This window comes from Hesperophylax consimilis, chromosome 15, assembly GCF_061612785.1.
Source record: "Hesperophylax consimilis isolate HC1 chromosome 15, BYU_Hcon_1.0, whole genome shotgun sequence".
Classification (NCBI taxonomy): domain Eukaryota; kingdom Metazoa; phylum Arthropoda; class Insecta; order Trichoptera; family Limnephilidae; genus Hesperophylax; species Hesperophylax consimilis.
Genome location: NC_142850.1, coordinates 35,719,325 through 35,732,761, shown reverse-complemented (window position 1 = coordinate 35,732,761; position 13,437 = coordinate 35,719,325). Strand labels below are relative to the sequence as shown.

Below are 13,437 nucleotides of genomic sequence, written 5' to 3'. Positions count from 1 at the left end.
TGTAACATAATATTATTTGTATTTTAATGGTCAAATATTTGACCTTGCCATTTAAACGTAGCCACATGAATTAGAGTTAATTTTATCTACTAACTTATTTATTATCAGAACTGAAACAAAAATTGCAAAAAATAACTACACATTAATTGTAGAATTATAAAAAAGTAGACACGGTGACCGTTATATATACCGGTGATATAGTCATTAAAAATGATGAAATAAAAATTAGGTTAGATTTTTCGTTGCCTTTAATGACTCACTTTTTAAATGTGTGTTGAATTGTCATTGTAGTATTGAGTTATCATGGAACCCGTGGCTATGTCTTCTGGTTCTACAATGTGTCTTCCCATGTATCTGAGCCTTGTTCCCAAAAGAGTGGGACATTAGCACCAAAGGTGAATTGGAGTCTCTACATCCTTTTCAAATTTTCTACATCAATCTATAGGTGTTTTCCACTCCCAATAACTGCATGTGTCTCCTGAGATGGCAGTGTCCTGTTAGAAGTCCTACCAGTTCCCTCATTGAGTAGTTGCCTGGTTCGGCTGGGGTCAGCACCATTAATGAGTTGCCTCATTGCCGGTGCCCTCTCAGATCCAATCCCATGCCGGGATTTGACTCACCTTTCAATATGTATTTTGGTGTGACAAGCTGCTACTCCTACGGCCGGCTTGGATCCTGCAAGTGGTGCTTTCACCCCTTTCCCTGACATTCCATTTAGCCCGCTCGTTGCCATCAATTCCTTTATGTCCTGGTATTATATATCATATCTGGGTTTTTTTATTGATGGTAGCAAGTTCTTCAAGAATGGTACTGCATTCCATCACCAGTCTGGAGTCACATCGGTTATTTTCCAGTGCCATCAGAGCATATGCTTTTTATAAATAGATAAATAATTTAAAGGAAAGGTTTTTTATCAGTTATTTATTAACAAAATGGAGTATAAAAGATTAAAAATAAATAAAATTAGAATTAAAAATTGGTCTTTAATAATTTGTATTCCCGCTACCCCCATAACTATGGTTATAAAGTTTTATTACATTATCGTTAAGTAATAAAAACAGGTAAATCATTTAAAATTATATCAATCAATACATTGGTTGATATTTCGAGCTTTAAGCGGGTAATAATATTGATTAAATGTTGTCTATATATTCAGTCTTTCTTCCTCAGTTTAGCACTCGAGATTTCAATAGATTCCAGCCAATGAGTAAGTTCTGGTGGACAAGCGGGCTTGGTTTCAAACCCCTCAATACCCTTAAACAATGCGTCAACTTCCACACCCACAATATTTTGTTTAGAAATATTGACAGCCCTCACAAACTTGTCTCCCAAAGTTATAAATTTCTGTTCAATGTAGATTGCCTTGTCATCCCAGTAAACAAGCTGAAAGAAAAAAAATATTTATTAGTATAAAATTGAATGAAAACATGACGTCTTTACAGGAACTTGGCCTCTATTGATGTTTTTGTTGATACCTAAGTACTTGCTCACTTTGTATATTGATGTTTTATGGCAACCCCGTGTCTCGTAGCATTCCGTAGTGAAATTTTTTGCATTACCGTGTTCCAAATTCAAATTGCATCTTCTTTCACAAGCAATCCAATGACATCAAATACTTATTCTATTTATTTGTTAGAAACAAACAGCTTATAAAATACAAAGATAGAAATAAATGTGTGAAGTTATAATTTTTTTTTTTTGATTTTATGTATTCTTTTGTAATCCTCTAACTAGCTAGGGCTTATAACAATACCCTTTCATGTGTCTATCTAACTAGTACTGCGGCTAATTTGGCCTTATTACTATTACCATCTGATGGTTATATTTACTGACTGATTTTACGTTACATTAATGTGTTTTATGAGGAAAATTTTTTAACTGGACAAAAAATAAAGTTAAACCAAAAAAACCCTAGAAGAGAGACGATACCTTCAACTTTTGACATTCCCATACATGCTACGCTAGCGCCTCCTAGCAGCAAGAGTTCTGCGGATTGGTTTTCTTTACATTTTAATGGATTTTGTGTGAAATATTTTCTTTCTCTGGGTTGATAAATTATAAATATCTAAAATTAATTAAATAAATAAATGGTAAAATATACAACCAAAACAAAATGGTAACATACAACCCCACTCCTTTTTTGATTATATATATTAAAAATATATGAAAGCGGTTATTAGGTTTTTATTATCAGTCGTAAACCATTGAAGAAGAAGTCATTCCGCCATTGTCTGGAAGGAATGTCAACATGCTACACTAGCCCCTTTAGTGGCCAGTGTTGGGAATATACTGTTAATATTTAACTGGAGTTGGGCGTATCATTAATATTGTAGAGAATTTGATGTCATACAAATATGTCATTGCATCTAAGTCGTTATGAAAACATTCCTTTAAGACTGGCTTTACATGCGTGCATCAGTCAATACAGGAAAAGAGGATTCAGAAATTTGGTCAAGCAACCTGCAACTCTTGGCTTTCCATGCAACGCAGGACCAGCAGTAGTGGAGGAGCCTCATTCATCAGGGTAATTAGGGTAAAGTGAGGCAACACTCAAGAAGTAGAATCAATAAAAACAATTTTTGTAATGGAATATCTTTTGAGAAAACCTTAAATTATATTTAATCATTATCCACTTTCAAAACGAAAAATATAAATCAGAAAAGACAGAAAAATTCGGTTGCATATGGCAATTCAGTTCTGTATTTCCAGTTTCACAGTTTTCATTTGAGAGTGGTTAATATTGTCTTCAATGACCATAAAAACAAAACTATTTTTGAGATACCTACCCTTGTTTCTACTTTGTAAGCCGTGAAGATAGGAATGGTTCTCCTGTATCGAATGCTAGAAGCTCCCTGAAGGGCATGGCCTTTAGCGGCCATTATATTTTCATAGATGCCAGTTCTGTCGTAGAAGTGGAATCGGGCGAAATCCAACTCCCTAATGTAGCGAGCATTGTTCATGTGGCGGAGGAATATGTCAACATCATTTGTTGTACAGAAACCTGGAAATTAAACAAACTTATAGAACAAAAATGATTATAATAATACTATCATATTATGCAAGGCTGAGATGGGCTGGACATTTTGAAAGAACGTCATATAACATGTCCCGGTGGAAATGACTCAGAGGCAGGACGGGGAACATATGGAGAGACTGTATTGAAAAGGATTGGAGGACAGGAAGGACTGAGAACTAGAGGTGAATGATGAGGGAACGCAGCCGGTGAAGAGCATTTGTGGAGAAACCTAAAACCCATCTTTATTTATTTATCATTATCAAGTTTAATTTGCAGAACTCCATTTTAATTTTTGGTCTTTATTTTACATATTACTAAATATTAGATTTACACAGCAGAACTTGTTTATAAATAAACTGTTTTTTGTAAATTGAATAACAACATTATTGAATACATAAAAGGTTTAAAAAAAGCTAAAACCCACTCTGGGATAAAGCTCTGTATAATGATTTTCAGAATAAATGTACCTAAATATAGATATTATATTATTGACTGAAACCTTAATGAGGAAGTACGCTAGTAAAAGGATGTTTTTATCCATATGTACCTATTTAATTTATGTCCAATACCCTAAAACGTTTATTGAAAAGATTACGTTTAGTAATGAATGGAAGAAAAAAACAAGCAGGTGCAAAGGTACATTTTTTGTATATTTGGAAATCAAGTAGACATAATAACAAAATTTTTATTTAATTAAAATAGCAAAGGTGAATTTATCATTAGTGAACCATACATTAAAATTAAATCTTCTAGTCATTTTAAAAAGTCTACAAAAAAAGTTTGACTAAGCACATTCACAAAAATAATGAATTGGTAATGGAATTAAGCAAAGGTCAGAGAATAAATTAATGTTATATGTATTGTCTCGGTGCATTAATTAAAAAATTATTAGGTAACGGATTTGACTTACTAAATATTATGCATAATACATCGATGATATTATGTAACTTTACCGGAGACCAAAAGAGTAACTAGTGACTATTAAGCAAATATTGTTTTTTTCTGTAAAATATCTAAAAGTGTCAACTCATTCAACTGCAAAGTTAAGTGCGTCAACCTTTATAAATATTAATTGACAGGTTTCTACATAAAAAAAATTATTGGTAAAGCATTATTTTAATTTTATTTAATTTATCATACAAGATATTAATAATCCATTTACAGTACCTACTTACAAGATTTCTTATAATTTGAGAAGATAGGTATGCAAAAATATTTATGGTTATAAATAATAACTTTAGATTTTATTGTCCGGGTTAAATCTTCCCCATAGGAAAAACTAAACCCTTCCACTCACTTTTCCACAAATGATCATCTAGTCAATCAACATTATGTAAGTGCATTATATAAGCAAAATAAATGCAAAACAACAAAACAAAACAAATCAAATGGGAAAATAATTCACCGACTCCAGATATTTTCATATCAGAGGGTTCGGCTCGGTAGAACTCCTAACAGGGCCTATAAATCCTACTGATCCCTCAACATAAATATTTAAAAAATCTTTTGTTATCCTACATGTATTCAAAATGACCGACTTTTGCATCTTTATATATAAATTTTTTGATAGATCTAATACGCAAAGGTGAATTTTTAGTGTTTTATTATTTTGCAACAAATAGAGGTAATGATATATATCCTTACTGGGATCATTTGAAAATTATTAATATTTACGAATTGGGTACCATAAAGTAATACTAAATATATTAAATAGTGTTTTTTTCTGAAATAATTATAAATATATATTACATGGTTTTTTGTTCAGTTGAGTGGTTTCAGTTTCAGTCTGTATTTGGTGTCAGTATATTATCTATTTTTGATCTCCCTATGTTTTATTTCCTGCTTTTTATATGAGATTTAAATGTTGTTGTGAGTTTTAAATGAGAGTGGGATTTTGTTATAAAGTTTAGTACCAGTGTATAGGAAGCTTTTTTGCCCAAATGTTGTATTTGTAGTTGCTTGTGCTTCTAATATATGTGTTGAAGAGTTAAATATATCATGTCTTGGAAATTTCATTTAATAGCACCATTCCTCTGTGAATCTATGCTGTGCTAGAATATCTGTTCTGCCGTGCGGTATCTTGAACAAGTCGTGGTGACTACAGCTTTAGTTTTCAGGCATGTTATAAAATATTAGCTTCATCCTCCCTGTGAGAAATGTGTTATATTTTGTCAGATTCTAGTGGGAAACAATACAATCTTTTATGTAGCACTAATTTTGTGATATCACGTAAAAATCCCAACTGCCCGAAACCTGTGGGTCTATGGCACCCCTAAATCGGGGACTGGGGCTGAAGGAAGTGGATGGGAAGGAGGTGGGACTAATTGGCTATTGAAATCTGATCGCTAAAGTGACACAACCTAGGCGGAAGTCAATTTATTTTATTTTGAAAGCTGGTTCTATCACAATTGCGGTACTGAGAGATAATACATTATTTTATTACTTAAAATCAGGATTATTAAAAATATCAAAGCCACTGTATCAGAAATAATAAGATAAATCAATTTACCGTAAATAGTTGTCGCTTCGTTGAGTTTGCACTTTTTGTCAAGTAATCTTCCAAGTCCGATCGTCACGAGTATTCTTATAAAGTAATTCACATCCCAAAACATGTACAGGAGGGTCACGATAACAAGAATAGCGCAAAACATTTTCAAAAAGTTTTTATTGCCTAAATTGATATCGTCGCGTAACCGAAGGATACGATTTACGAAAGTGAACTAAAGAAATTTATGCGATTTGTGAAAATCAACTAATAATTATGAATATTCATAAAATAGTCAGCACTTTGCGACGCATAAGGAAAATTGTAAAAGAACTGACATCGGATTCGCTGACAAAACATTCCACAGTAGACAGAACGACAAACTTCACTGACGTTTGGTACCGGTAACCGGTTTTGTCGTTTTGTGTACGGTTAATTACCAAATATTCTCAATGTGTGTGGCGCACAAATCAAATCAAATAATAATAATATGACTTATTACATTATTAATGAACAAATAAACAGTTGGCAATAACAATAATAAAGTTGAAATAATATTTTGTATCAAGTTTTTTTTACGGGGATGACCATTTTGTTATTCGAAAACTTGAAATTCTAAAATTCACGCGCCTTGGTTTACTTTTGGCAAGGTACAAGATTAGTCTACGAACCTTGGGCTAGGTACCTACTGACTTGAAACTTTAAAACTTCTTCTTGATATAAATGGTATATCATGGGTGTATTATGGTGTCTTAACTGTGTTGTGTATTCTGTGACCGTGAAGTGGCTATTTAAATTCGTAATAAAGTAACTGAAATAATTTTCTCCTTCGGGCCTAATAAGCTTTTTTAGGTCTACGAAATGAGGATTATAGCGAAAAATGCACACCTTCTCTCGCAACATTAATTTTTTTATTGATAAAAACGAAACAAAAAATATATACTTCGTTTTCGTAATTTTTTGATATTCCTAATAAAATTAAAGTAGGTACCTACATATACACGTAATATAATACGTAACTATTACGTTTTTCCATGAATTGCATAATATTATATTTGCATTTTCTCTATGTACACCTTAACTAAATTGCAAATTTTGACTTTCACCGTTGTCGGTTCCATGGTGTAACGGTTAGCACTCAGGACTCTGAATCCTGCGATCCGAGTTCAAATCTCGGTGGAACCTGATCTTTTTTGATTTTTTTGTAAATCGAATTTGTTATCTTACATTTTTTAATTAATAGGTAATTATTTTTGTGACCGTATTACTTGAATAAAAATACGAATCCATATTTTTATAGTTTTCCATGTTTTATCAATTTCGCTTAGGTACTTATTTTTTTAATTCGTCTGTTTCATTAGTAGGGAATTGGAGTAGCAAATACCTCAAACTTATGACATTTTACATACATTCTGATGGCAGTATGCTATAGTAGCGCCTCCTAACGGCTCGAGTTGTGAGGCTTGGTATACTTTCATAAATTCTAATGGCACGATTATGGTATGCTAATTATTATTTTTTTGGTAAACTAATGTTTAAGACAAGATTTTTTATGCATAGCACAAAGGGTAACAATTATTTTATAAGCAATAACTAAAAGCCTGAAACACTCATCCACATTGAAAAATCTCCTGATAAAATATAAATGACGCCAACGGGACGTCCCGCATAAAGGGTAACAATTATTTTATAAGCAATAATTATTAGCCTGAAACACTCATCCACGTTGAAAAATCTCCTGTTAAAAGATACATGACGCCAACGGGTCTTTTATCAGGAGATTTTTCAATGTGGATGAGTGTTTCAGGATAATAATTATTGCTTATAAAATAATAGTATGCTACACTAGCGCCTCTAGCGACCAGAGTCACCAGTCAATACTCTGCCAATATTTTACTGGATAAATTATCTAGGGCAGCGGTCGGCAATTAATTTTGGTGGCAGGCCGTATGATTATGTCTTTTTTATTTTGTGGGGCCACAACAAAAAGTCATTCCATGACTCAGAAATGTGAAAGGGGTGCATGCAAGCAGCTTGCAGCCGTACCGGGGGAGCAGTACCGGGGGAGCCCTAACGAGCGAGGCGTATCGTGCGAGCATAGTATTCTCCAGGTTTATTTATGGTATTCTCATTGTTCGTACGCTCTGAGCTCACGGCTCTCGTTTAATTGAGCTGTCCTTCTGAGTCGACTCTGGGCCGTACGAAAATATTGAGCTGGCTCCCGCTCTTAATAAAATGGTTTATGACCCACCTATAGTCTGAATCCGCTATGATGGACTTTTTTTCAACATTACTGGAATTTTACTTTCTAAAGTCGTGGTCGCAAAAAGTTGGTTTGACACACGCTTCATGCAAGCAATGCATCTGTGTTCGGCGCGTTTCGGTAATTCGATCAAAACCCATAAAATATTGATAATAACATTTCTTCTGTATTTGATTTTTGATCGATCCAACCACAGATAACAAAATACACTCACCACACTCAAATTTCTACTCAAATCCAAGAATCCAACCATAATCCAACTGAATCCAACCATGTGACGAGTGACGTTCGTGACATGTGACAAAATCCGAAACCTGTCACGCATTTAGTAAGAAATTTGACAATGTTCTTATTTGCATTGTAAAACAGTTCTTAACCCCTTTTGCATAGAATTTAAAATATTCTGCTTAAGGTGTCTTTTCTGGACAGCCTATAACCCATCTCCAGAAGTTTTGACAGTTGCTTGCTTGCCAGCTGCCATCAAAGGCATTATTATTATTTGTTGTTTTAAGTTAAGATATATTCTTTGATGTTTACTTTTGTGTGTTTGCGGTAAAATTGAAATGATTTGATATAGCATTTATTTATATTACTTTAAATAGTGGCATCTAATTATAAGAAAGTGTTTAAAAAAAGTGCAAAAAGGAGAAAACTAATATAATATATTGTGGTAGAAACAATTAAAAATAAATAAATATTGCAATAATACCATGTAAGTATCCGATTTTAAAAGTAATACTTATTCTTATCGCATTCTTTATTCTATAGTAACATAATGAATGTGAGAATAATCAATAATTACTTATAAATGTGTCATATGTGGCAAATGAATAATTATCAGTACATTCACCTTTGTGTAATGAAGAACTTTCTCAAATGCATCAAGGTTAGTGTGCACTCTCACCTATATACTTCCTATTTTACTTACTAACAACAAGAACATAGGCTGCGAAATTCAGAAATCGTTGTAACTGGTAATTTATCGGTTGGTATTCATTATTATACTGTAATTAAAGCTCTTGCGACACGGTTAATGGGCACATTTTATTTTTCACGCTTGTATCAGTTAGATAACAATGAGAAACAACTATTTCGGTGACCGAATGTGGAAAATGATGCATTTTAATAGAGATTTCTTAAAAAAAGAGAAGATATTTTGATGACTTTTCTTCACGCCATGCTTTGAAATTTTTTATTATTTAATATTTGTATTTTTTACAATAAATATACAATGTTTACACGTACAGTATGATAATGTTAAACAAAAAATAGCCTTTCCTCCCCGTAAAGAGACATTAATATTACAATAGTTTTTGGTTTATTTTTCAATTAAACCCGATTGGGTTAAGATTTTAAATCAGATATAAAAATACTAACGGTAAATAAGAGAAGAAAACCTTCACTTAAAATGGCCGCTAAATGAACAATCGATTTTAATCTTAATAACTTTTAAAATGCATTGTTTTACATTTTCGGTTTACTTACTTTTTATTATTACTGACTGATAAGAAGTGTCCGTCTCACTTTTCTCTATATTTACCAACCTCTTGAAACCTCCAATACTCTTCAACCAAATGAAGAAGAATCATAAAAAATTGTTTGTATTTCCAGGTTGTTGGAAGTTTGTGTGGACTGTTTAGAATCTGCCAAGAATGCATTTAATGGCGGTGCCGCGAGGCTCGAGGTCTGCAGCTCGCTCGCTGAAGGTGGACTCACCCCCTCTGCCGGGCTGCTCTCTGTCATCAAGTACTCCCTTCCAGGCATCAGCATATACGCCATGCTGAGATGTCGCCCCGGTTCAGACTTCTGCTACAGCGCTGACGAGATAGAAGTCATGTTGTGCGATCTTCAAATATTCAAGAACCTCGGAGTCAATGGGTTTGTTTTTGGAGCTCTGAACATCAATGGATCCATCGACGAAGACTCATGCAAGAAGATCATCTCTGGCGCGCATCCTTTGCCTGTCACATTCCATAGAGCGTTTGACGTTTGCGAAAACCCATTGCAGTCTTTGGAAACAATTATAGAATTAAAATTTGAAAGGGTTTTGACTAGCGGCCAGCAAGGCTCGGCAGGCTCCGATATGGCCTGTAACCTGATCAAGGAAATGGTCTCCAAGGCCGAGGGTCGGATAGTGATCATGGCAGGGGCGGGCGTCTCTTTGCAGAACATTAACCGTATCCTGGACACCGGGGCTGATGAAATTCACGGCTCTTTAAAAACTAAAAAACAACTACCCGTGTTACAGAATAGAATAGAAATGGGCAGCAACGCATCGTCGGGAGAAACCATCAACATAACAGATGAGCACCTGGTCAGGAGCCTGGTCACATGCTTGGCAGAGTACCATAAACCTTCCCTCCCCACTTAAACGTTGGATATCCATACCCTGAAGTGTGTTTTAGACGCGAACTTATCTGCGAGATGTAACCACTGTAATTGTTGCAGACACAGTAACCAGGCTCTAGTAACCGTAACGGCAAGCCGTCTTAGAGCACCTTTTGATAATAAAAACCGACAGCCATCGGCTCGCAAGTCACGCACACTCGTACAACTGATTTTTGGTAGCAGTTACGGTTATAGCTCGCAGATGAGTACACACTTTAGAGATCAAATTCATGGCTTGAGGTCTATATGGAACAAGGATTCGAATGGACCTTGGAGAATTGAAGAACCATTATTACCATAAGATACAATAATACAAATCATCTTCAATTCAATTGAAATAGTGGAGTATTGATTGCATTCCTTACTGTAACAGTCAAGTATTGATTGCATTCCATACTGTAAATAAAATAATAAGGAAAACAGCAAGAATAAGGTATGTAAGAAAAAGTCACATTTATGATATGGCAATCATTTACACAATTGTTATGTGTTTTTTATTGTTTGCTACTGGTGTGTAGTAATTTTATGGAGTTTTTGCTATATGTCTTCCGTTCCGTTCCGCTATAGAAACTCTTTGGGAGAATTATGACTATATTATTATGTAAGTCTTGTCAATTATTTTACATTATGAAAGGTTAGGGTTGTGAACTAAATTACAATAATTCTTAATGTGCCTTAAAATAATTTGCACCCCCTTTCATATGTGTAAAAAATCTTATTCCATTTTAGTCATAATAATAAAAAAATACAACTAAAAAAAATCCAGTGGCTCACCTCTTCACCTTTCCGGAATGAAGAAGCTTTCTGTATTGCTTCTTATTGTCTGTGTAATTTCATTATTTTTTCTTTATAATGTAGAGTTTAACTTAGTCCAACTTATAATGCTTTTGTAAAAGTTTGCCATTTTTTACACACATTCTTCGAATGTAGTAAAATATATTATTATCTCTGTTTATTCTATTCAATGCATAGAGACTGAATTGCACAGTCTTACTGAAAAGGTATTGAAAAGAATGACAAAACAAACACAGGTACTGCTGGGTCTCTTGAAGATGTTAATATTAAAAGTATATATTATAATTATGTACGTGGTATCCGGAAACTAGTGGTACAAGCGGGAAACTGGTGAATTTACATCACATGTGGAGTCGGTTTTGTGGTAGAACTTTTTTTGATTTGAGCTTTCATTTTCGAGTCAAATTTGAAAAAAATGAGTCGCGAGGGGTTTTAAAAAATAAATAAATTATCTGAATACCGCCCTAATACCGTTCCAAATGCTCCCAACCATCTGGAGCCAGTGAGACTATAGCATACCCAATTGGGGTGTGTTATGAGGATGAAGGTAGTGGGGAGAAGTAGATGGGGAAAGGTGAAGAAGTACCTGGCTATTTCAAGCAACGTTTCAATACTGAATCGTGGTCTTACACCAAGGCGATACTGAGAGTATCTTCCCGTCTGGTACCTGCCTCAAATAAAACTTATATTATTTTTAATAATTTTATCATGAAATACCACGGAGGCCATGAGCTGATTACTGTCTTTTATAAAGCTTCGAAGAGTAAACACGACTCCAAAAATTTTTTTAACCCTTTAGAAGCTGAAAAAAAAAAACTCGAATTTAAATAGTTCTGAAATGATAAAAAATGTTTTTGGGTTCTCTCGTGATTCCCCAGTTTCCCTGCTTATACCGCTAGTTTCCGGATACGGTGTATTTTTTGGTCGAAAGTTTGTTGGACCAATTGAATTTGATTAGAAATTAAGATAAATAAGATTTTGCAATTGCAACAATTTATACAACGATTTCCGAAATATATAACAATATAGGTATTTTTAAGGTTGCCAAATTTTCTTATAGTGGTTTTAAAATATTATTGTTACTTATTATCCCTGTCTTTATTGACATGTTTTAGTCGGTACTTATGAATAAAATCCCAGTACTTCTTGGTCTCCATCAAAGCAGACTAGATGAGTAGATTGCCTGCCAAGTATCTGAGGTATTCAACAGACACGATGCCTGCTCTACACTCTTGGTGAGACTACCTGACGTATTGGTAATACACTATACAACCAGTAATAATCCAAGGGACAATGTGAATGTCTCGAGTAGGCATCGTGATATTAAAAAATAGAAACATGTATTAAGTTTTAGTGTTTTATTATATTCATTTTTATTAAAATCATCAAATTATATTATTAATATGCTTTCATTGCCTCACTCCAAGTGCTCAGTATTTAATCCATAGGGCCAGCAACAATCTTCAATAAATAAAAGTTAATTTTTGTTAAAGCTAACGTTTTGACAATACCATACTTGTAAAGTGAAATTTACAAAGTAATACAAAGGCAAAATTAATGCATAAGGTCGACACTGCAATTGCGGTGCTTCATACTGTGCATGGGCATAATTCTAAAACACTGCAAATGCAGAGCTCTGGTCCTTGGGGGTTAAGGTACTAAAAATTATGAATATAACAAAGCATGTCTTCTTGCCCATACTTCTTAGTATAGTTTTATTTGTATGGGCCAGATAGGTTATAAAATTGGAGGGGTTTAGTTTTGTATATTTAATAAAAACCTTTTGAAATACATGTGTTTTTTTACATTTTAATATGATATTTGTGAGAATATGAAAGATAATGTTTGGTTACATTGATTATTAATAATAGAAGGTAATAACGTACACCATGCGCGCTCTTGTGAGAAATCTACATGTGAATTGATTTATAAAATCCAAGGATAAATGTAATTATAAAAATTGATAATTTTTTTCACTAAACCCAGCATTAAAAAGATACAAAACTTTTGTTGTTGTTTGTGTCCAGTTAAAAAAAGATTATATGAATGTTTCTTTATAAAGAGTATTTACAAAATGAATAATGATTTTAATTTGAAAAATATGGGAGTTAGTTGAGGATAATAATGGTAATTCTTTAATTGAGATTTAAATGACAGAAAATAATCAGGTCTCAATAGCTTAGTGGTTAAAAGCGTTGTCCTGGTTAGACAGAGATCCTGAGTTCGATCACCAGTTGCGACCGTAACCTGTTTATTTTCTGTGTCTTGTTCTATTTCATGTTTCGTTAATTTAATTAGTATTATCTTCTTCAATGATTAAATATCACATTGATAGGTATAACCTTCAAAGATTATTGCAATATATTGAATGTTTTTTTTCCTAAGATTTTGATTATCATTAATTATCACCTCCTGCAGTTTGGTAGTATGAAGTACAAATACTTCCCGGAACACATTGTTGGTGTTGTGAAGAACTTGCCATTGTTGACT

General features: G+C 33.6%; 2 protein-coding genes and 1 non-coding gene across 3 annotated transcripts; 2 read left to right on the top strand and 1 right to left on the bottom strand.

The window, feature by feature from the left end:
- Positions 1-1,128: 1,128 nt before the first annotated feature.
- On the bottom strand, positions 1,129-5,860 carry LOC149417696 (protein THEM6-like). Its single transcript, XM_089640132.1, has 3 exons — positions 5,526-5,860; positions 2,787-3,001; positions 1,129-1,383 (listed from the first exon to the last, which is right to left on the bottom strand). The coding sequence occupies exons 1-3, from the start codon at positions 5,665-5,667 to the stop codon at positions 1,153-1,155; spliced, it is 588 nt and encodes a 195-aa protein (XP_089496258.1). The 5' UTR covers positions 5,668-5,860; the 3' UTR covers positions 1,129-1,152.
- A 754-nt stretch (positions 5,861-6,614) lies between these two features.
- TRNAQ-CUG (transfer RNA glutamine (anticodon CUG)) lies at positions 6,615-6,686 on the top strand. The gene has a single exon. It is a non-coding gene; the product is annotated as a tRNA-Gln (tRNA).
- Positions 6,687-8,394: 1,708 nt separating this feature from the next.
- On the top strand, positions 8,395-12,732 carry LOC149417694 (copper homeostasis protein cutC homolog). Its single transcript, XM_089640131.1, has 2 exons — positions 8,395-8,476; positions 9,376-12,732. Coding segments are annotated over exons 1-2 (762 nt in total). The 5' UTR covers positions 8,395-8,474; the 3' UTR covers positions 10,136-12,732.
- Positions 12,733-13,437: the final 705 nt, after the last annotated feature.